At 38.1% G+C, this 21,982-nt stretch overlaps 1 protein-coding gene across 1 annotated transcript; it reads right to left on the reverse strand.

The window, feature by feature from the left end:
* Nucleotides 1-1,133: 1,133 nt before the first annotated feature.
* Nucleotides 1,134-21,722, reverse strand: LOC108374100 (uncharacterized). Its single transcript, XM_017630069.1, has 5 exons — nucleotides 21,624-21,722; nucleotides 1,615-1,648; nucleotides 1,471-1,547; nucleotides 1,295-1,357; nucleotides 1,134-1,215 (listed from the first exon to the last, which is right to left on the reverse strand). Exons 1-5 carry the CDS (start codon nucleotides 21,720-21,722, stop codon nucleotides 1,171-1,173), a joined length of 318 nt encoding a protein of 105 aa, XP_017485558.1. The 3' UTR covers nucleotides 1,134-1,170.
* Nucleotides 21,723-21,982: the final 260 nt, after the last annotated feature.

Below are 21,982 nucleotides of genomic sequence, written 5' to 3' on the forward strand. Positions count from 1 at the left end.
TAATTGGCAGATTTGCTCCATATGTTTTAACAATTTATGTAAACATATTACAAAACCGTCATAAGGGTGAAATACAAAATTGCGCCACTAGATTCTATTATAAAATTCTAGCTAGTTGTATGACAAACGCCATACAAATCCACATTTCAAACGTTGTACATTAAACATTAAATAAACACAAAGGAAATGTAGCCAAAAATTAGTCAGAATAACGCGTTTCTATTAGTTCTGCCACTAGCGTACATATGTACATACATAAAACATATACTGAACAGAGTGGGATTTTTTGTTAAATACTTTTTCACAAAATCTTATAAACTAATTACTGAACATTAAAAAGTTAGTAGCAAACAGATTCATGTCTTACGAACTAAAAATTCAGAAAACCATAAAAACATACATACAGCTGCGTTCAAAATTATGATACCAAAATTCAGAAAGAAAGGTATTGCTTGCACATTAAACATTAAATAAACATTGAACATTAAATAAATATTGAATATTAAAAAATCATTAAACGTTAAAAAATAAAATAAAGGTAATTTAGCGAAAAATTAATCAAAATAAGTCGTTTATATTATTGCTGCCACTAGCGTTCATATGTACATACTTAAATCTAATATTAAAATTATGGATTTCCAGCCGGCTAAGAACTTGCGTTGTTTTTTGATAATTTTTTACAAAGTATGTTAGAAATGTTTTTATATAGGTATATAAATATAAATTAAAAAAATAAATGAATGGTCAGAACGTAAAGTAGTGTCCCTGATATGTGTGCATATTACCTCGTAGGATTGTGTCAACCAGTATGTATGAGTTTGTTCAGTGACTTTCTCCCCCATCTTCCGTCCCAGTTGAATTGCAGCTATGTTTCGTCCGTAAATAAATGTTTAATGACGCTGCCTACGTCCTCAGACACACCTTTTAATTTTATGATATATGTGGCCTTTTGAAAAATATATGTACAGCAATTAGAATGTAAAATAAGCATTTCATCATATAATTCTTTACCATGGCTTGTGCATATTCTGGATCGCTTAATTTGGTTTCCATTATATCTACAGCGCAATCGGACTGCAGTGGTAGAGAACTGGCGATGTCATCTAAATTTTTGTCTCCAGTCATTCGACAAACCGACCTCTCAATCTTCTTTGCTACCACCTTGCATTCTCATACCATCATATTTTGCGCTTCCATTTCACTTTTATTAACGGCCTGAACAAAATATATTTATTACTTTTTTAAATACATACATATGTAAATTTTTATAATACTGATTTCAAATACGACATACGTTTTGCTGAACCTGTTCCAATACCTCGGAGATGTGGATTTGGTTTTGAACAATGGTGGTTTGCTAATGTACAAGGGAAAATGAAAATTATACATGTACTCTTTTTTTAACCAACTTCTTGCTTTGCTTAAAAATTTGTTTGGGTTACAGCACATGTTGGAAAGTGATTATCTTACATTATGGTTAATTATATTTATGCCTTCTATCAAATCGTTTTGGGTTTTTAAGACCACTTTCAAGGTTTCCATAATTTCTGAAACAATGTTTTATATAAATTTAGTAAAAAATTTTATTCAGTTAACATTTTTATATTAAATTACCCTCATTTGAGATATTTGCACTGGTACTCGTACTCTGTTTATTTTCGGTTCCATTATTGTAATCGTTTTTTGTGAAAAAGCGCTTCCTTTTTAGAGATGGTTAGTTAGCTGAAACCGACAAAAGAAAAGAAGAGAGAAGAGTTGTTGAATATTAATGATTAAATAATAGCTATACTTACCCTCATTTGAGATATTTGCACTGGTACTCGTACTCTGTTTATCTTCAGTTGCATTATTGTAATCGTTTTTTGTGAAAAAGCGCTTTCTTTTTAGAGGTGGTTGGTTGACTGAAACCGACAAAAGAAAAGATGAAGGAAGAGTTGTTGAATATTAATGATTAAATAATAGTTATTCTTACGATTAAATTCCTGAGCTGCTGGGATATGCGACTCATCGGAGCTATTGCTAGCATTCAAGTCAAGGCTCATATCGCAAATTGTATTAAAATTTAAATGATTTAAATTATTATTTTGTAAATTATTTTTTTTATGGCAAAATGAAATGAGTAGTTTAATTATGAAAATCGTGAAACAGGTGGTGTAACAGCGGAATCAGCAAATGTTTATTTTCATACGGTATACAAAAATATTTATGATTTAGATCCTCCCTCGAAATCTCAATTTGCACAGTGCTTAGCTGACTTGCAACAACAATTCCCAAACCCGGGAAAGACTGAAGTGGCTCTTCGCAAAAGTTTTCTAATTTTTCAAAGGCATGCCTTGGCAGTTTTTCCGAGTTCGCTGTCTTTATTATACCTATCACCTTGAGAGGACCCGATTTTTGACTAAAACAGTAACAATCTCTCTCTTTATTGTGGTTTAAATTAAATGATCCTAACATTGAATCCCTATTTTCAGAAATATATTCCTGCCTTTCTTCAAGTCTCAACGATATTTGTTGCAAGATCTTATTTGGTTTTTTAATCATCTTTTTTAAATATTGCATAAAATTTTCAAATTTATATGCTGAAATTGAGTCCAAAGGACCAAATCGCTTCACACAATCCGATAGGTGGAGTAATCCATGAACGTTAAAGCTTATAAACTCATCACCATATATTTCACCAAAGTAAGTTACGAAGAGTTCCAATATTTTTTGGGCAACGTCAGCTTCTGTCTCGGATGTCCTTTCACAAGAAAGAAGTCTAATGGCACTATGTAACAGCAAAAAATTGTAGTATAAATCGGGATTGATGGTATCTTTGAGGACAAAAATGCCAGTATAGAGCAAAAACTGCCTAAACTCCGTTGACTTCCAATTGTTCATCTCATCTAAGCTTCTAGCTATGCGACTAAACTCTGAGGGAACAAAACTTGCGATAAAGTTCAACTTCTCATTAATGGAAGTTACATTCCCTCTTTTAAGAAAAAATTTTAATAACTTTTTTGTAACTCCTAGGTCCACTAAGTGCATGCAATCAATCGGAAATCGGGATACCATTCTAAAATCACTTAACTCCAAAATACTTTTTTTCTCTTTAAATTCTGTTAGATGATGAGAAGGATTTCATCTGGATTCAAAGGATGAATCAGTCCCAAGAATGCCAACCTGCTTTGGCAGCATTTGGGACATCCATTTTTTCCGTTGTGCCCAATAACGCCAGTTACAAATGCCCTAGCTGGAGAGTCACACGTAAACAAGCGTAAGTTACATTTTAACCGGTTTGGATTAAGGCCTACTTGAACTCCATTTATTCTTAATAACTTAACATCATTGCAGAAGTCATCCATGAAGCTATCAATATTTCCCGGCTTTTTGAAACCAGAAAAGCAAGCAATCATAAACGGTCTGATATGAGGGGCACCTACAATAGCTCCAAGGATAGGCCAAAGAACGCGGTTTGAACTTTTGAATAATTTTAAACCGTCGACTCCAACGTCAATTAAAACTTCTTCCTTATTTTTTAAACTAGAGATACTAGATGATTTAAAATAGTTCTCAATTCCTAGGTATATAAAATCTCCATCTGGACCCCTGCCAACATTAATTTTCTCTCTGCTTGTATTTAACAAACTTTTGGCAGACATTGGCAAATTCGGTACCCCAATTTTGCATAAAGTTCGCAACAAATCGTCTACAGAATTATGTGAGATATTGTTCCTAATAGCCCACAACCTAATCTCTTCACTACTTTGTACACTTTCTTGCGGGAGCACAGTAATTGATTCAGATTCAGATGGATCTTCAGTATTCTCATCGAATTGTAGTTCAGATGAGTTTGTTGTACTTTCAGTAGATTCTGTACTAAGAATCGAGGGTCCTGGCTGTTCATTTGGATGCACAATACCACTACTTTCTACATTCACATTTTCTGCACTTTTCATTTGCCTTAGAGCTCGCAATTTTTTTACATTGGATTCGTAAATCCGATTTTCTTTGGTCATTGCATTATTATATGCTCTTTTCTTCATTTTAAATTAAATATTTTATAAAACTTATCTTTAATTTTCACAGCACTTTGAATTTCGAGCGGCTTTTCGTTTCGCGACTTTCTTTTCTCCGTTGATGTGCACATTTGAACTTCTTCAGTACCAAGTACATTATAATCCGGTTTTATTTTTTACGTTTGCATACATTGAAATTATCATACCGCAATAAAAACATGAATTTTTACTTACCTTCATTTTTTGCTATGAATGGGGTCCAATAAATGGTAAAATTATAGTTTAAACCAATTAAGTTCAAAATTATATCCAAGTACTTCAGTACTCGAATATTATTTGGCAGGTACAACTACTTTTGTTTAGCACAAAATGCAGCCCTGTTAAATCTTGTGGTTACTATGGCAACCAACTACCGTTACTTCTATCAGCATTGCCACTCACATGATCAAACAAATGTCAGTCATTCGCTACAGGGCCAAAGTGACATATAAAATTTTGCATATGTGTTAGTTTTCGTTGTGAATGTGTTGGAGTTTCTGTCAATCGCGTCTTGTAGGGGAATTACTTTGTTCGCTCCCCTAATTACGATCGCGAATTACCCCATTCCCACGATCACATTCTTAAAGGATTTGACAGTTCTCTGTCTGTTTTGTTTTTGTTTTTCTTCACTGCAAAGTTTATGCAAATTGTAGGTTATTCCTAAAAATTATAAGTTTCCGTATGTAATTAGGGATACACAGATTGATAAGTTTTGATTTGTGAGACAAATGAGGTAGTTCGCTCTCAAATCTTGTATGGCGTATTGCGTAATTCGAAGGGTAATTGGAGTGCGAATTACGAATGACATAGCGAACTACGTAACTGGGGTGTTAGGGGAAAGCCGTATAACAGAATGCAAGCATATACGTATCGTATGAATAATAGGGGAGTTACTTGCTTTCTCTAGCGCCATTATTTTCAAGCATTCCCAACAAAATTTAGGTTTGAGCTCAACTTGAGGTTAAGTTGAGAACTAAGGTATTTCTCAAGTCTCCAACGTTGTTTCTCAACAGCACCTCAAGTGGAGGATCATAGCGTTCTCAACAAAAAGGGCATTTTTCTTTGTATGAAAAAGGACTGTTTCTCAAGTGGAGAAAATGCTAGTTCTCAACTTGAACTCCAATGTAATTCTCCAATTGGTCTCATATATATCATTGAAATACTGAAATTGAAATAGTAAAATACCTTATACCTTTTTGACTGAAACGACATACATAGATGAATTTAAATATTAATTTTTAATTTTATTACTCCTTTTGTATTATGTAGTTAATCAATAACGTATTACAATAATTCACTTCACGGTATACAGTCCGACAGTAATTTTGCCCCTTGATTAACTTCGCGTTTTATTTTCTTTCAAGTATATTTGAGGACACTTTGAAGATTATTTACTTTTTGTTGGTAATTTCCCTCTTTGTATAGCTTTCGTTTTTCACTTGATAATTAAAAATTCGTTCCTCTATCCCATTTTACGTATCTGCGCGTCGGTTAGAGATGAGTTGGAGAATGATGTTGGATATCAACTTGAGAACTATGAATTTCTCCAAGGTTGGAGAAATATTTTTTTTGTGCTTATTGGGTTTGTTTAGATTTGTACATACATACACACATACTACGTTTATGCGTAGGCCAATTCACGAAATTATTTCATGTATTTGGTTTAAAATGGGCCGCATAAACACAATTCAGTGAATTCAATTATACACGAAAATTAATAATTAATTTTGGCGTCATTTTATAAAATCGTGAAGTGCTAGTCCGGCAACGCCACGTTTTACGAACAGCTGTTTTTAGTTTCAAAAGCATAAACATGATTTAAAACATTGAAAAAGTTACGTGGATTTGTTCAAATATGAAATGAATTAAAATAGAAAAAATTAAAATAGATTACAACCATGGCACCAATATAAATATAGAAATATAGCATGGACCTGGTACCTGGTAGATTCGATTCTCAATAAGGTTGTTTGCTTTTTGTGTGAACACTTGATACTCGAATGAAATCTTAGGTATTATTTTTATTAGCAACTTAATACTGCACATAAATTTACAACTATCCAAATATTAAATACGTGCTGCTGAGGCTGCAAAAAAAAGCATAAGAAAAAGAGCAAGGCAAGAAAATGAATTGGGCTATTCACAGTTCGTTCCAAATAGTGTCTCAAAATGTAGACGTCTACATTTAAGACGTTGTCTAACCGTAAAATCTGTGGTGTTGTTGTTTTCCACACAAAATTGGAAAATGACGCCGTCTACATTTTGTCACACTCAAAGGTATGTTTTTTACGCTTCTACATTTTGCACCCTCACAGCAGGCTTGCATTATGGCAATACCAATCATATTTTTTTAATTCATTGGGCACGTTTTCCGTGTTTGAATTTCATTTAAGCGCAATGGCTGCTCAAAACAAACAAATCAAGGAAAAGAAAGAACAAATATTGGCAATTGGTAATAAAGTTAAACAATTAAAATTTTGCGGAACCAAAATCGAAAGACGACATATAAAAAACGAACGCAAAGAAGAATTGTCTGGCAACACCAGTAAAGTTTTGCGACGATTTTGTGACGACTGCTAGAAAGGAGTGCTCACAGTTTGATGCTAAAAATGTCTCAAAATGTAGACATTTTTTTTACATTTTGAGACGCAATTTGGAACGAACTGTGAACACCCCAAATGAGAACTGGCAGAACTTGCCATATCTACAACATTGTTATACAAGGGGCGTGTTTCTTTATTCAATCCGGAACTAGAATATAATATTCGGCTACAATTCCCAAACTAAAAAAAAATTATATTAGGATCGATAGGGGTCTTAGTCCTTATCATAACGGCGTACATTTTATTAGGGGAAATCAAAGTAGAGAAATGTACGTATTCTGCACTTGTTCCGAATATTCGTAGTTAATCCAAACAATCGAAATAAAGAAACAGAAAAGAATTAAATTAGTAGGTACAACCACGGAGAACGGGATTAAGGAAAATGTGGGGGTAGAGGGGGTTCTAACAGTTGTCTGTGTAAAGTTTCAAAGCGCGGAAGTTTATAGTATTTAAGTAATTTGTTGTTAAAGGCTGCTTTTCGTTATAATAATAATAATTGATTGGCGCTTACACATATGTTAGTGTTTGGCCGAGCTTCTCCTCCGATTTATGGCGTGCGCCTTGATGTTGTCACACAAAGCGAAGGGACCTACAGTTTTACGCCGACTCCGAACGGCGATTGTATTCTTATGAGAAGCCGTTTTTCATGGCAGAAATACACAGCCAGAATAAACAGAATGCGTTTGAAATATGCGTTAACATATCATCAGGAACGTTTTAAAGAATAAGTAAACAAAAAAGTTTATTCCAAACGTTCAGAATAAATAAAGAAGTTGCCAAAGTTTGTAAATTTAACTAACTTTTATGGCACTATTTCACAATATAAAATGCACCTTGCACTAAATTCACACTTATTTACACTCAATATATGTGCAATTAGAGTGTGCACGATCAAACTAATAAATACTTTTAGTATATTATAGCTTTTTTATGAAAAATTGATTGTTGTTAAATTATTATGAGAGGATGTACGCAGAATATTTGCAAATGACATCAGGACTGTATTGCCACATCTAAAAACCAAGCGTGGAAGGAAAGACCAAATGAAAATACCCCAAACCCACTACTATTTATTTAAATCTGAACAAAATAACCTTATCGTATTTTCCTTTTAATCGTATTTTCATTTGGTCTTTCCTTCCACGCTTGGTTTTTAAATGTGGCAAGACAGCTGTTGTCATTTGCAAATATTCTGCATGTACATCCTCTCATAATAATTTAACAACAATCAATTTTTCATAGAAAAGTTATAATAAGCTAAAAGTATTTATTTGTTTGATCGTGCATACCCTAATTGAGTGTAAATATCATGTTATTTTAGTGCAAAGTGCATTTTATAATAGGAGTATTCACGATCCGGTGTATACTGTCTAGTATGGTGCATGGATAGGATAAACAGCATTATTTTTTGTTGTTATTTGAATACATGAAACAACAACAATCATCCTATTTATACTATCAATGCACCATGCTAGACAGCATGCAACGGATGGAGAATACCCCTTATGTGAAATAGTGGGATACAAGTTTGTTAAATTTACAAACTTTAGCAACAAATTCCTTAAAACTATAAGGCACCGCGCTTTGAAACTTCGTACAGAAAACTCACGATACAAATATTTAAATATAATTTCACTTCTTCTTTTTATTCGCCATTGCTCCCATTTGACGTAAACTGTGCTTTTATCATTTTGCTTTAAATTAAAGCGACCATATTCTTTGAAGAAATTAAAAAGTAGTTATTTACTTAAAAAAAAATTTCAAACATTTTTTAAAAAGTTATGTAAAAAAATATATTTTGAGCATCATTTTTGTTTACATCGCTCTTCATGACTACATCATTGTAATGACATTGTGGGTGGTTGTAGGCAGGCAAAAGTATCTAAACAAACGACACCTGCTACAAAAGCTCAATACTTGACCGGAACGCGTTGGAAACCTCAATCCAGCTGTTGGTAATGGCAGTTGACAGTGTGTGTGTGAGAATTGGTATGATGTGTGTAGATTTGAGGAGAGTGTTTGATGCTAGCACCGCGCCGGTCATGCACTAAGCCGGGGCTCGACTGAAAGGTTCAGTTGGATAGCAGTGAAAACGAAAGAGTTGTTTTTTTTTCTTTGAAGTTCTCGAGCTCTTCCGCGATCGTCAACTTGATAGAAGATTATTATAAAATTCACAGCCAGCAGAAAAGGACGTGAGTGCGGTATTCAAATACGTTTACTGTCATCAATAAAGTATATAAGTTCTTAAGAACCGTTTTATATAAAGAAAAGGAAGCACAGAAAATTTGGCCGCAGTGGAAACTCCCCGTTTGGCTACAGTACTGGCCACATCCCGCTAATAAGCTGCTAGGTGCGAGGTGAGCTAACTGCCATGTCGATGGCAAGTTAGAACTAGTCATCTGCCTTTACATTAGCTCAAATTCGTTAAGTTAAAATAAATGTAACTACCGTGCAAATTTATATAAGTGAAGTAAATAATACTAAAGGTAATTTTAAATTTTACCGAATGGGGTGCAATTGCTTAGTGATTATGAGATATGTAAAGGAAGCAGATGAGCTAGGAGCTTAGTGGTTTAGAATATGAGCGTTATGCTAAACCAGAGAAAAACTGATTTCAGGTCCCCACTCACGGGAGGCTGCTCAAAAGGACCTCTATTAAAAGTACAAAAGCATTAAAACCCACACATACGGAAACATTCGAGTGCTTATGAGGATTACCTCCACTGTCGCTTAGGTAAATGGGCCCATGTACAAGGGATGAGATGTGTACATAAGGACAGGTCGATAACCGCCAAAATATGCGATTAAGCATATAAAGAGAGCCTGGAATCCGCAAGACTAGAAGAAGCCAGTGGAAGCAAGGCAACGGGACAATCAGGAGAAATTGAGATAATAAGTATAAACGGGAGTGAGACCCGCATTCGACTAGTGCGAACCGGATTTAACTCGCTACTGCGTTTGGTACTCACCGTCGCTGTCAGCCAACTCGCTGAACAATAACGAGTACACTCGAATTCAGCAGCAGCTCCACGGCACTCCAGGATTCCTGTGGTTTCAGGTTTTCTCGCCTTATTTTTTTTGCGTTATTTGGGTCTGATACTTTTAAGTATGTATGGTAAAGTCCCATCGTTTGAATTTTGATTTTGGTAGGTAATTTGCGTTCCAACCATACATATGTTAAAATTAGCTTTTTTGGATTCTTTCAAACATTTAATTTTATTTAGTGCACTTGCCACCTCGCGTTTGGTTAAAACTTATCTTCCGCGCTAGGCTACCTAGGTTAATCAATTTATTTCTTTTTTTACTCATGAATTTATGCATTTTTTGTTCAGGGATATCATTAGTAATTATTGAGGAAATTGTAAACCCATATACTACGATTTTGTTATTTTTATTTCGCAATCATTATATATTTTTTTGTTAAGATTAATTTAAAACGCACGTCGCGGTTGAAATTTCTCGTGAAGCAGTGGTTTTAGCCGTAGCTTTCTTACACGATAATTTTTGTTGCTGAATTCATTCTTTATATGTATGTACCTCAAGTTGGATTCACTCGTACATACATAATTAATTCATAATTGTTATGCTAAATCGGACTTCCTTCGTTTTTTTATTTTTGATGCACACTATGAATTCCACCACATTTCACTAGCTATGTTGATGATTTTTTTTATTATTGCAATTTCCGCCTAAATGAATTGTGTTTTGGCTTTTGAAGGCTTCTTTTGCACTGAACAGAAACAAAAAAAAAATACGCGACGGGTCCGAACTACCGCGTGGTACTGATCAGTGATTTACTCGTTGTTTGTGACTACGAGTGAGTGCCCTGGAGCACGATACCAACTTGGAACGTTCCATTATCCAAGTCACATCTTCTTCAGCGTTCCCGATGCCGATGGTACCAGCGACATCGGAATGAATGGGTGAGTGATGAGCTTACATGTACATACATATATACATATATAATACGCTACATACCTACATATACATATATTGAATTTTGCATACTTGTAAATACGTTTTCGTGGCTACTGGTGTTAACCCGCGGATTACTCAAATTTTAGAGTACGAAAAATCTAACGTTGTTTCTTTTTGGCCTGAATTAGTAGAAGGAACTCGCGAAATTTTCTTTTGAATAATGATACTCATGTAACAATTTTTTTATTTTTTTTTTTACACGGTACATAGTTAGTTCTGGAATCTTTTTTTATAGGGGCAAAGCGATTTATATTCACTACACTGCTTTTTATATAATTCATAACGTAAGGTGTTCAAACGTAGTATGTTGACTGTAGAATTAAGACGAGATGGTGTAGTAGGGCTGCAGTTTCTGCACGTTTGACGAACTCTGGACACGACATGACCATTTGACGTACGAACTTTTGTCAGTTTAGGGAACTTCGCTCTAGAGTACGGAGCCACAGTGGAGTTCAAGGCTGTCTAAGGTATGTAGGCAGACGGGGTGGGACGGCTCCAACTGACCGGACAGTTTCTCCAGCTTTCTCTTATCTCTTTCGTTTCGAATGGTGGCAAACACCACGACCCATCCGACGAGCTTAGCTATGGCCTCCAGCATGCCTGGCATGCCACGTATTCCTGCCACAACAACTGCCTTACACAACATCATGTGTCACCACAAATAAGTTTATGCTTCCATGCTGCTTTCATTAAGCATATTTTTTAGCCATTCCTTTATTCATATTTCCATTAAATAGGATCCAAATGAAAGAAACATCCTAATATCTAAATTTCGTGAAGTGCCAGATGTAATAATAAAAGGATACATTTATCATTTTGATAGATCAACTGTCAAACTTTGTTTGGAAATCTATTTAACCAAAGTTTATCACTTAATCAAACGATGTGTGTGGATAAATGCATACATTTTATCAAAATTCCATCTTGACAGTTTGCCAGGGGGTCGCTTTTGCTACGAACACATAAAAAACAAATGGACTTAATAGACGAGGTAAGAATGAAACGTAACTAGCCATATAAGTTAAATAATAAAGAATTTTATGCAACTGTTTACCAAGGTGCGTTCATGTAATAGCCTGAACACAATGAAAACGACGAGCTACGGCCCACAGTTGTCAAATTATTATTATTTTTTTTTATTTCCTCCTTTTTGATTACAATCGGCCATAGATAGGACAATAAGTAATTTAGATAGCGTGTAGGAATGCGGTAATCTTAGACCATCGTCTTTTGATTATGATTTAAGGAATTGAGAAATACTTAGGACAAAGTATAAAGAGCATAGAACAACAATTTTGAATACATCATAATACATTTAAGACAAGCAGTTACACATGTACATACATGCACATATCAAATAAAACAAATATTTTTGTTTTTATAATAGTTTAGGAAGCTCCGTGGGTTGAGCTCGTTTCAGTCTTCTTCGCCCCTCGTTCTCTATTACGGGTAGTTGTATCATACTAGGGTTGATGTGTTCCAATAGCCTATCAATGTGCTTTTTACTTGCGTCTCGAATCGTTTCAGCAACGGTGTCTATTTTGAAATCCCGATGAATGTCTTCATTTGTCATGTACCAAGGTGCACTACAGATCGTCCGTAGAATTTTGGTTTGTGCTTTTAAAGAGGTTGTATGTTTGATTTGGAAGCAGTGCCCCAAACTTCTATACCGTACTTCCAGATGGGTTTGTATATAAGAAGCTTGTTATGGAGCGATAGCGTAGATTGCCTGCAAAGAAGCCAACATAATTGGCGAAAACGATTTTTCACTTCGTTGCGTTTTCTTATTACGTGTTTTTCCATGTCAGTTTGACATCTATGGTTGTGTCAAGATATCTTGCTTTGGTGTCAATTTGGACTTGTGCGCCATTTACCTTGATTTGATGATTTAAGGTCTTTCTGTTTGTGTAAATTACTTGTACTGTCTTGTCGACGTTTATTTCAATCCTCCATTTTTTGAACCATTTAAGAATACTGTCCAGTTCCTACGGGATTTGCTGCCAATAGGACAGTGTCATCTACGAATGTACTAATCATACTACTTTTTGAGGTTGGTACAGGAATATCGGCAGTGAAAAGCAGGTATAACGTAGGACCCAGCACACTGCCTTACGGTACCATGGCCTCCAGTGGTTGGATATTGGAATAAGCATCGTCATATCGTACATAACATTTTCGGTTTTCTAGATAGCTCTTTAAAATGAGGTAGTAGTTATGCGGGAGCCAACTTCTTAATTTGTATAGTAGTCCGTCATGCCAGACTTTGTCGAAAGCCTTTGCTACATCAAGGTAGACTGCAACACAGTATCTTTTTTTGTCAATGTCGTTCGCAATTTTATTTGGCACCCTTTGTATTTGTTGCACAGTTGAATGTTTACGTCTGAAGCCAAATTGGTGGCGAGGGATTAAATCGTTTTCTGTTAGAACTGGCTCGATACGGTAAAACAGAATTTTTTCAAAAATTTTTGACAATATTGGCAACACACTTACTGGTCGATAGGAGGTCAAGAGTATTGGGTCTTTGCTTGGCTTTGGTATCGGGATTATGATGGCACTTTCCATACCTTTAAGAAATATTTTAGGGCTATAGAGGCGTTGAAAAGCTTTCTGAGGTATATAATTGCATTTTCAGGTAGTTTTTTAATTATCGCTCCAGATAGCAGGTCATAGCCATTCGATTTGTTGTTCTTTATTGCTTTTATTTGCAGTTTTGTTTCGTTCACCGTAACGCTTTTAATTTTTCTGTTTAACCCTTGTGTTGAGCTTTCTGGTTCGATGTAATTTGAGTCCATTTCGTTTTTAAATGTTTTCCTAAAGTGGTCAGATAGTATAGCAGCTTTCTGTAGAGGAGTTTTGGCCCAATGACAATTTGGTGACTTGATAGGTGGTTGATGCATTATTGTGTCACTAATTTTCGTGGTGGCATTCCATAAGGAGTAATTGGTATTTTCTGTCGAATCAATACTGTGTAGATAGCGCTTTAGCTTATCATCCTTTTCCTGTTTAAGTAGGCTTTTAATTCCTTTTGTCAGTTAGTTTAGCTTTGATTTATCCTCCGGTAACCTTGTTGTCTGCCATCTCTTGCGTAGCCTTCTTTTTGGTTTAATTTTATTGTTGTAGGGTAAATGGAAACTGGTTGTTTTGTTTGTTGCTTCCTGGGTCGAGTCAGATACGGAAGATACAAGGGTATCATTTAGCTTAGCCATTGCAGCATCAATGTCATCAGTTGTTTAAGGGAAATTTTTAGGTAAAGTTTTTTCTCCAGCAGCTCTGCAAATGTGTACCAGTTTGTTCTGCGGTTACACAACGACGTTTTGGTAATTAATACTGGAGCACTTTGTATATTCAGCATTACTGGAGATTGGTCGGAAGATAGCTCAAAGCAAGATTTGATTTTTAGTAGCTCATGTCTGATGGATTTCGTAATGAAGAAGTCTATTAGGTCAGGAACTTTTTTCGTGTCTGAGGGCCAATAAGTGGGTTCTCCTGTTCTTAGTTGTTGACAATTATTTTCCCTTAATGCATCTAGTAGGCCTCCTCCTTTAGTATTAGTCAGCCTCGAGCCCCATGCTGTATTTTTTGCATTGAAATCACCACCTGCGATGAATCGTCCTCCAAGAGTCTTTAGATAATTTCATAGTTTTGTTTAGTGTTTTTGTGTTTTGGTGGACAGTAGGTTGCAGAAACTGTTAATGTTCCACATCTATCTTCTATTTGTACTGTAGTTGCTTGTAAATAATTCTTCATGTAGTTGTCAATTTCAGTGCATTTAATCGAGCGCTTTACGATAATGGCAGTGCTGCCATGCGCTTTGTTGTCAGGATGCTTTGTACAAAAGATTTTATAGTTGGGTATGGAGAGATAGCTTTTGTTAGTAAAGTGGGTTTCGGAAACTAGTAACATGTCTATTTTATGGTACTCGATAAATTTTCTTACTTCAAGAGCGTGTTGGCTCCATTAGAATTCCATAAGGCAATTTTAGTATTACTTTGCTGATTCATTAATTTTACTTGCTAGAACGGTGATAATAGTCATAATATTCGACATTTGGTTTATTAGTTGTTTCATCATTTCTTTTAGGTCTTCAAAGTCGTCTTTCAAGTCGTCGTTTGCAGGCGCGTTTTGGTCCATTTTGGCTTGCGTTGAGTTTGTAGCTACCACATGGGCGTAGCTACTCTGCGATGTTACACTGGAATTTTTAACTAAATTGTTCGAATGTTGTTCGTTTGGTGTCTGAGAAGGAAGTTCTTTCGCTCGTAGGGCTGGAAATTGTTTGACTCTAAGAGCCTTATACACAATGCTTCCCTTGTAATTTGCTGTGCGTTTCTCACCGCACAAAGCACACTTTATGTGGTTGTTTGCACCTATTGTTTTACAATCAGTGGTTTTATGATTGCCAGCGCATTTAACGCAGACTGGGTTGTTCGTGAAATAATTTTTTGTGTGGCCGTACTTTTGGCAGTCCGTGCATTGAGGGAGGACTCTTTTTGGGTTGGGTGGCTCGAAAAGAATTTTGCAGTGTTGTAGATATTGTACTGAATATATGTCTTTGTTGTTATCGTTTGTTTTTAGTTCAATTGAGAACATTGACAGTGGCTGTTTTGTGGTGTTATTGATTATGTTATGAATGTTTATTACTTCATGATCTAAGCTTGCTAGTTAGTTTTTTATGTCTTCTTCGTTTGTCGAATGGTGCCTGTATATTACTTTAAATCCTCTTTGGTCTTTTGGGCGGAAGGTGTAATATTGAGTGTTTCTTTCTTTAAGTAGTTTAATTGCTGCTGTGTAATGAACGGATTCCTTTGTTTGTATTTTAATTTCATTATTGTTTAAGACCTTAAGTTCGTAGTTGTTTTGCACTGCCTCAGTCAGAGCTTTGACAAGTGTACTTAGGTATTGTACATTTTGTACATATGTATGTAGGTGGTGGGTTGGGTGCACTTTTAGTAGAAGCGTATTGTTTGCTGCAACCCAGCTTTTTCGCTTTCGCGCTATTCTATTTCGTCCTCTTGCGATAGCGACGCAAATCTATCCGCAGAGAGTGGTTAACTCAACCAATAGTTGACTGTTTTTCGGCTGCGCTTTGCGCTTTGTTTTTCTGTTTTTTGTTGTTGCTGCATGGGGACTGCTTCCCTGGTGAACCACGCGATCGTTTATTTGACGTTTGCGTTCTAACGTTCATGCTCTCCACTGCTAGCGCAGTTGCTGTAGTTGATGTCGACATAATTGGCACAGTTGGTAATACATACAATGCTGTTGTTGTAGTTGAGGTTACTGCAGTGTTAGTGCTGGTAGTGTTGGTTGTTGTTGTGGAGAAAACGTGGGCCGTTACGAAAGATTGTGGGTTTTCACAAGAAGTTGTCACTACGTTAGCAGCGGGAATTAGCGAATGCATAGGGGTAGTAGCGGTAATAGGAAGAATACGCACGGTTTGGTTGTGAACTTCACAAAAGCTGTGTGAGCGTTTGCCTTCACCCGAAGGGGAATGCTGTACGCCCATTTTGGTGCCACTTGTTACTTTTTGATTTTATTTTAATTAAAATTTTGTTTTCTACTTGTATTTTGGTTTACTTTATTAAATCGAATTGCTAATAACTTTCACCTTTAAACGTGTAGCAGGATTCACCTTTCTTAATAGAGTCACTGTCTCGTTTATTTCACAATTTTATGTGAAAATGCACTAGGTTGATTTAATATTGCGCAGAACGGATTGAAATCACGTCCGTTCACGGTAGTGATTTGCTCCATTCCCATTCCATTCCATTATTTTAACACGTACTCTTATGTAGATAAATATTTTAGCGAAGACCTGGCTACGCGACGACTGTGGTTGTAGCCAGATTAGATCTATTTCTATTCTTCCAGCAACAGATAAGTTTCTTCCTTTTCTTTTATGTCAAACTCATACAAATTCGTGATGTCGCTGCCGCGTTCAAAAAAATCATGTCGTCATCGACAAAGCGTTTAGATAATGAAGATAACAAATCGGAAACTGTGGCCCGTATCTTGTCGTTTTCAATGTGTTCAGAACTTAAGAATGCGGATAAAGTGATAAATTTAAGCAACTTATCGCTTTATCACTTTATATGAAGACCCTAAATATTTCATGTGTTACTGCAGATAATGCCCACTTTTTTGTGGTAAGGTAATTTAAGGAATTTTAAAGCAATACACACTTATTAATAGCTCTACTAATACGATGAATAAGTAAATTTACCTTGCGTGTTACTATTTGTTAATGCATAAAAAATACCTTAAAAAAATCTTAAAATTTCCAAACCAATAATTTAATGAAGTGGCAGAGCTATTTACTTGAGCAATTTGCGAAAAGTATAAACGTCATAAGCGCAGTTTATGACAAAAAATGTCAATGTGAAACTACCTTCTTTTTTGTATCATGCAGACAACTATTAGACCCCTCTACCTCCCATATTTTCCATAATTCCGTATAAAGCCAACCCCTTTTTAATATTAATTTAATTTGCTAAAGGTTTCGTAAAGCGATTTGCAAAAACGCACCCCCTATTATGAATCTTCATACGATAGACGAAAAACGTATGCAAGTGTTGTGACGAACACCGAGTTATGCTGGGGTATGCTCATCGGCTACCGGGTTCTCAACAAAAATAATAAGAGTTCGTTTTCGGTTTATAGCAAAGCACTTTTCCGTCTTAGTCATACGTTAAGAGGACGGGAGTAGAGCCTACCCGTTCCTCTCCAGTTGATGGGCGTAGCTCCGTCCCACCAAATATAATTACGGCTATAGTAAAGGAGCGGGAGTAGAACCTACCCAAAACCTTCCAAGAGAGGGAGTAGAACTTTCCCGTCTCTAAATACCTGGCTGAGATCTGTAGGAGTGGGAGTAGAACCTGTCCGTCTTCTGATACCTAGCATAGGGAGTATAGCCTACCCTAAGCGTGCTAAGGCTCCTAGCTCTGTAGCAGTCGCCTGACGACTCCTGTCTGCTTCGATTACTGGCCAGCTACTTATACGAATTGCGCGCCGCAGTCGCGTCGCGTATGTCCCGTTGTCCTTTGTGCTTTGTTCTTTGTTGCCATCGTGCTTAAAGTATATGTACAATTGTATGTATATGACTATATGAATAATAACGGTCGTTCACAATCACTAGTGCTGTACGATATTCCTGTTCATATATGTGGCTACAACTCAAAGTATGTATTTTCAATGTCTATTCAATTCAATTCAAAATATGTATTACTTAGCGTCTATATACAGTTGTGTATATATATTTTATGTACAGTTCAAAATATTATATGTATATATAGATGTGTTGTGGGGGCTCGAAGCCCTAGGATTGGGGTCGTCACACCCCCTCTACTTCGGAGAGGCGTTTGTTACCGTAACGTTTCCAGCTCGTGAAATGCGGATGCGGTACCAACGCCCTTCTGCGTTTCTTCGGAACGACTGTTTGGTGCCTGGCTTCCGTTCTTGCTGGAGGTGTCGCCGTAGGTCTTCTTTTGGCTCCGTTGGCAGTTGGTTTGTGGATTCAGCCTCTTTGGGGTCCAGCCACTTCATTATCTCGCCCATCTCATCGACTTCGCGGAGTAAACCCTCGCTCGCCATCAAGCTCATCTCCCGGTCGTCTTGTGTAGTGTTGCTGATGGCCTCGCAAATATACCGCTGCGGTGGCGGTTCTTCTCCTGGGGTACTTGCGGTGGTGTCGGTAAAAATTCTCTAGAAATTTCTATGGGGTTGGGGGCTTTTTCCAACGCCCCTTCTCCCTCCCTGTTATCCCCTAGTTCGCCGAACACCTCTGTTTCGTCGTCGTCTGTACTGCCGCCTCTCGCTGACCGGGGTTTGTTTCCTTCGTCTTCTGGTGCCGTCGTCCTCCTCAACCTAACCCGTAAGGAGTCGTTGGTTGAGTATTCGGCGGAGTATTCGTTTCCTTCGCTTGAAGTGTATGACGACATGGTGTGCTGTGATCGATATTCGTTTCTTGGCCGCCTTTTTATCTAAACGCGGCACAACTTGGCTGGTTAACGTTGCTGTACATAGTTGTTGCCTTTTGGCTTGTTGGGTGTTGTTGGTTGCGTTAAGGCACTTGATCACGGCATAGTTTGTGTGTTGATGTCTATTGTATGTGCGCTGTATGTAAGTATATATGCCTGTAGATATGTCCCACCATGTGTTTTTGTTTGTTCTAAAGACTTTTGCGTAGTCGGTGTGCTAGTTCGTTTACGCGCCTGATCACACCACCTTGCTTTTGCCTGCAGTGTTGGGCCCTGTGCCTTTGTTTACGTGCTGCTGCATATATATATGTATGTATGCACATATGCCGATGGTGTCTTGTTTGCATTCTCCCTGTGCACGCTTGTTTGTTTACGCGCTGGATCACGCCACTTTGCCGTTGCCTGGATTGCTGATGCTGTTTTTTTTTACGAGGAGGAAACATCGTAAGCCTATACCCGTCAGTGTGGGACTTTAACCCGAACTAAACCTCCTACTGTCCAAGTACCGAACCCCGCGGTACCACCGTCAAGTATTTCGTCGGGAGGCGGTTGAGCACTAGGCTCGCATGTTCGTTCCAGTCCTGGGCTACACCTAGTAGGCTTTGCCACGTCTTGTTTAAAGAGAAACCCCTTTTTTTAACTATTTATTTATTTATATATAGGCAGTAAGAGCAGATACCTTAAAATGACGGCATGCCTTATGCTGGTATTGTATTGAGCAGGCTNTGTTCGTTCCAGTCCTGGGCTACACCTAGTAGGCTTTGCCACGTCTTGTTTAAAGAGAAACCCCTTTTTTTAACTATTTATTTATTTATATATAGGCAGTAAGAGCAGATACCTTAAAATGACGGCATGCCTTATGCTGGTATTGTATTGAGCAGGCTTGCATTAGAGACGAGTTTCAGGCCCGTAAACGTATGTATGTATACTGCCTTTGCGCCAGGTCTAGGTTCCAATCCGCACCAACGCCCCGTGTGCGCGAAATTCGAAGCTGCACTTTATTTGCGGCTGGAACGCGCTGAGTTCCAGTCCGCACCTATTTTTCGATAACACAAGTTTTCGTGATTGCCACCTGGGCGGATGGAATGCCCCAGGTTCCAGTCCGCGCCTATTTTTCGATTGCACAAGTTTTCGAGATTGCCACCTGGACGGCTGGAACGCCCTAGGTTCCAGTCCACGCTTACGCTTTAATTGGTAAGTTTCATGTTCAAGGGACGGTCTGAAAGCACAAGTTTCTTAGCTGTCTTACTCGGGCGGCTGGAACGGTCTAGGTTCCAGGCCGCGCCTACGCTTTGGCTGGTGAATATCATGGTTTGGTTACAGTCCGCGGCTATGCTAAGAGTTGGCTTAATCACGGGTGATACGCCGCTGTCTCTCTAGGTCCCTCAGTTCCTTTAAAATTGAAGTTAGTGTGTCGCTGGTTGACGCCCATTCGCTGGCTCCTTTCACCATATAGTCGACTACTGACTGTGGCGTAAACACCCCTCCAACAGCTAGTTTCAATTGGTTCATCTGCTGATGGAATCGACGGCAGTCAAAGAATGCGTGGTGCACATCTTCTTCCACGCCATTTCGACAGAAGTCGCAGTACGGGTCGCGCTCATGTTTGAATTTAAATAGGTATGCCTTAAAACAGCCATGACCACTAAAGAACTGACTAAGATAAAAATCTACCTCGCCATGTGTTCTATCAAACCAGGATACCAGATTTGGTATGCAGCGATAGGTCCAACGACCTTTAGTCGTATTATTCCACTTGTTTTGCCACTCCCTAATGCTGCTTTCCCGGGCTTGACGTCGGTCTAATTGAGTTAGAGTACGCGGTGTGGATGCAAGGACCGTCGATTCTCTCGCCAGTATATCTACGGGTATCATACTGGCGATTACGAAAGCTGCTTCGTCCGACACTGTTCTGAAGGCGCTGCAAACTCGGAGCGCACATAAACGGTATGTTGAGTTTACTCTGCGGAAGTATGCGGGACACTGCGCTACGTTTGACCAAATTGGGGCCGCATACAGTATTTGGCTTTTAACCACGCTCGCTAAGAGTAAAGGTCTGCGCTGTTTCGGTCCTCGCGTATTAAGCATTATTCGAGATAGTCCCGTGATCGTGGAAGCTGCTTTCTCTCTCACATAGCTCAAGTGGGCGCTGAAAGTAAGACGCTTGTCTAGCACCACTCCCAGGTATTTAATTGTGGGTTTCGTTTTGATGGTATGGTCGCCAATTTTTAGCGCTACCTCCTCTAGTTTCTTAGGACTCGAGATAAGTATTGCTTCTGTTTTTTGCTCGGCTAGCTTCAGGCCGAAGCTATTTAACCAACTTTTAATCACGCCGACTGATGATGCTACCTTTTCGCATATGACATCGAGAAGTTTCGCAGATACTACTACCGCAATGTCGTCTGCAAAACCTACTATGGATGATCCTTCGGGCAATTCGGTACGAAGAACTCCATCATACATAATGTTCCATAGTAAAGGGCCTAGTACGGATCCTTGTGGAACGCCACCTGTTATCTCAGCCCGCTGCAGGCCTTCCTCCGTTTCGTACCACAGCACTCGCGAGTGGAAATAACTTCGTATTAGTCTTCGAAGATAATAAGAAATTCCAATACTCTCCAGTCTATGGAGTATTTTAGCCCAGTTGGCAAAGTTCAACGCGTTTTTTACGTCTAACTGCCGTGTACCGCTCGTTGCATCCCGTGCTAACTTAATGAATTCTTCTACCGCATTCACAGTGGATTTCCCTTTTCTTAACCCGAATTGGTTTGCCGATATTCCCCCTTTCTCTTGAACTTCCCTGTCGAGACGCTTGGCAATTATATGCTCCAGGATTTTACCTGCTGTGTCCAGCAGACAAATAGGCCGAAAAGTTGAGGGATCATCCAGAGGTTTACCCGGCTTAGGTATTAAAACAAGCTTTTGCCTCTTCCAGATTTGAGGGAAAGTTCCATTCGTTAGGCATCCATTAAAGACTTGTAGGAATGAGGAAGCGCACTGGTGGACTGCAAGCTTTAGAGCTATGTTGGCCACACCATCGGGCCAGGAGCTTTCTTTACTTCCACTTTAGCTGTTGTGAGTGTTATTTCTTCTTCCGTTACAGGGTCAACAACACTCAACGGATCACCATCCATAGTGGACACTAACGGCCTCTGTACGGGAAATAGTGTCTCCACAACGGACTTTAGGTATGCAGCGTTTGTCGGATTCATGTTTCTGCCTTTCAGCTTTTTTGAGACAATTTTGTAAGCCGAGCCCCAAGGATTCCGTTCAGCACCATAGCAAAGCTCTAAAAAGCATTGCCGCTTACTTTCTTGAATTCCTTTCTTTAGTGCGTCGCGTGCACTCTTATAAGCCGCACGAAGTACCACGAAGTTGTCTCTTTCCCTAGCTC

This window comes from Rhagoletis zephyria, unplaced genomic scaffold (assembly GCF_001687245.7).
Source record: "Rhagoletis zephyria isolate East Lansing unplaced genomic scaffold, Rhagoletis_zephyria_1.1 Rzeph_scaffold_07344, whole genome shotgun sequence".
In the NCBI taxonomy this organism is placed as follows: domain Eukaryota; kingdom Metazoa; phylum Arthropoda; class Insecta; order Diptera; family Tephritidae; genus Rhagoletis; species Rhagoletis zephyria.

Excerpts from the sequence above, each read along its gene's own strand:
- LOC108374100 (XM_017630069.1), bottom strand. The coding sequence starts at position 21,722 with ATGGATGGTGATCCGTTGAGTGTTGTTGACCCTGTAACGGAAGAAGAA. Across the intron at positions 1,358-1,470 it reads TAAATATAATTAACCATAAT|CAAACCACCATTGTTCAAAA; the intron begins GTAAGATAATCA and ends CTTGTACATTAG. Across the intron at positions 1,216-1,294 it reads TGGAACAGGTTCAGCAAAAC|GCCGTTAATAAAAGTGAAAT; the intron begins GTATGTCGTATT and ends TATTTTGTTCAG.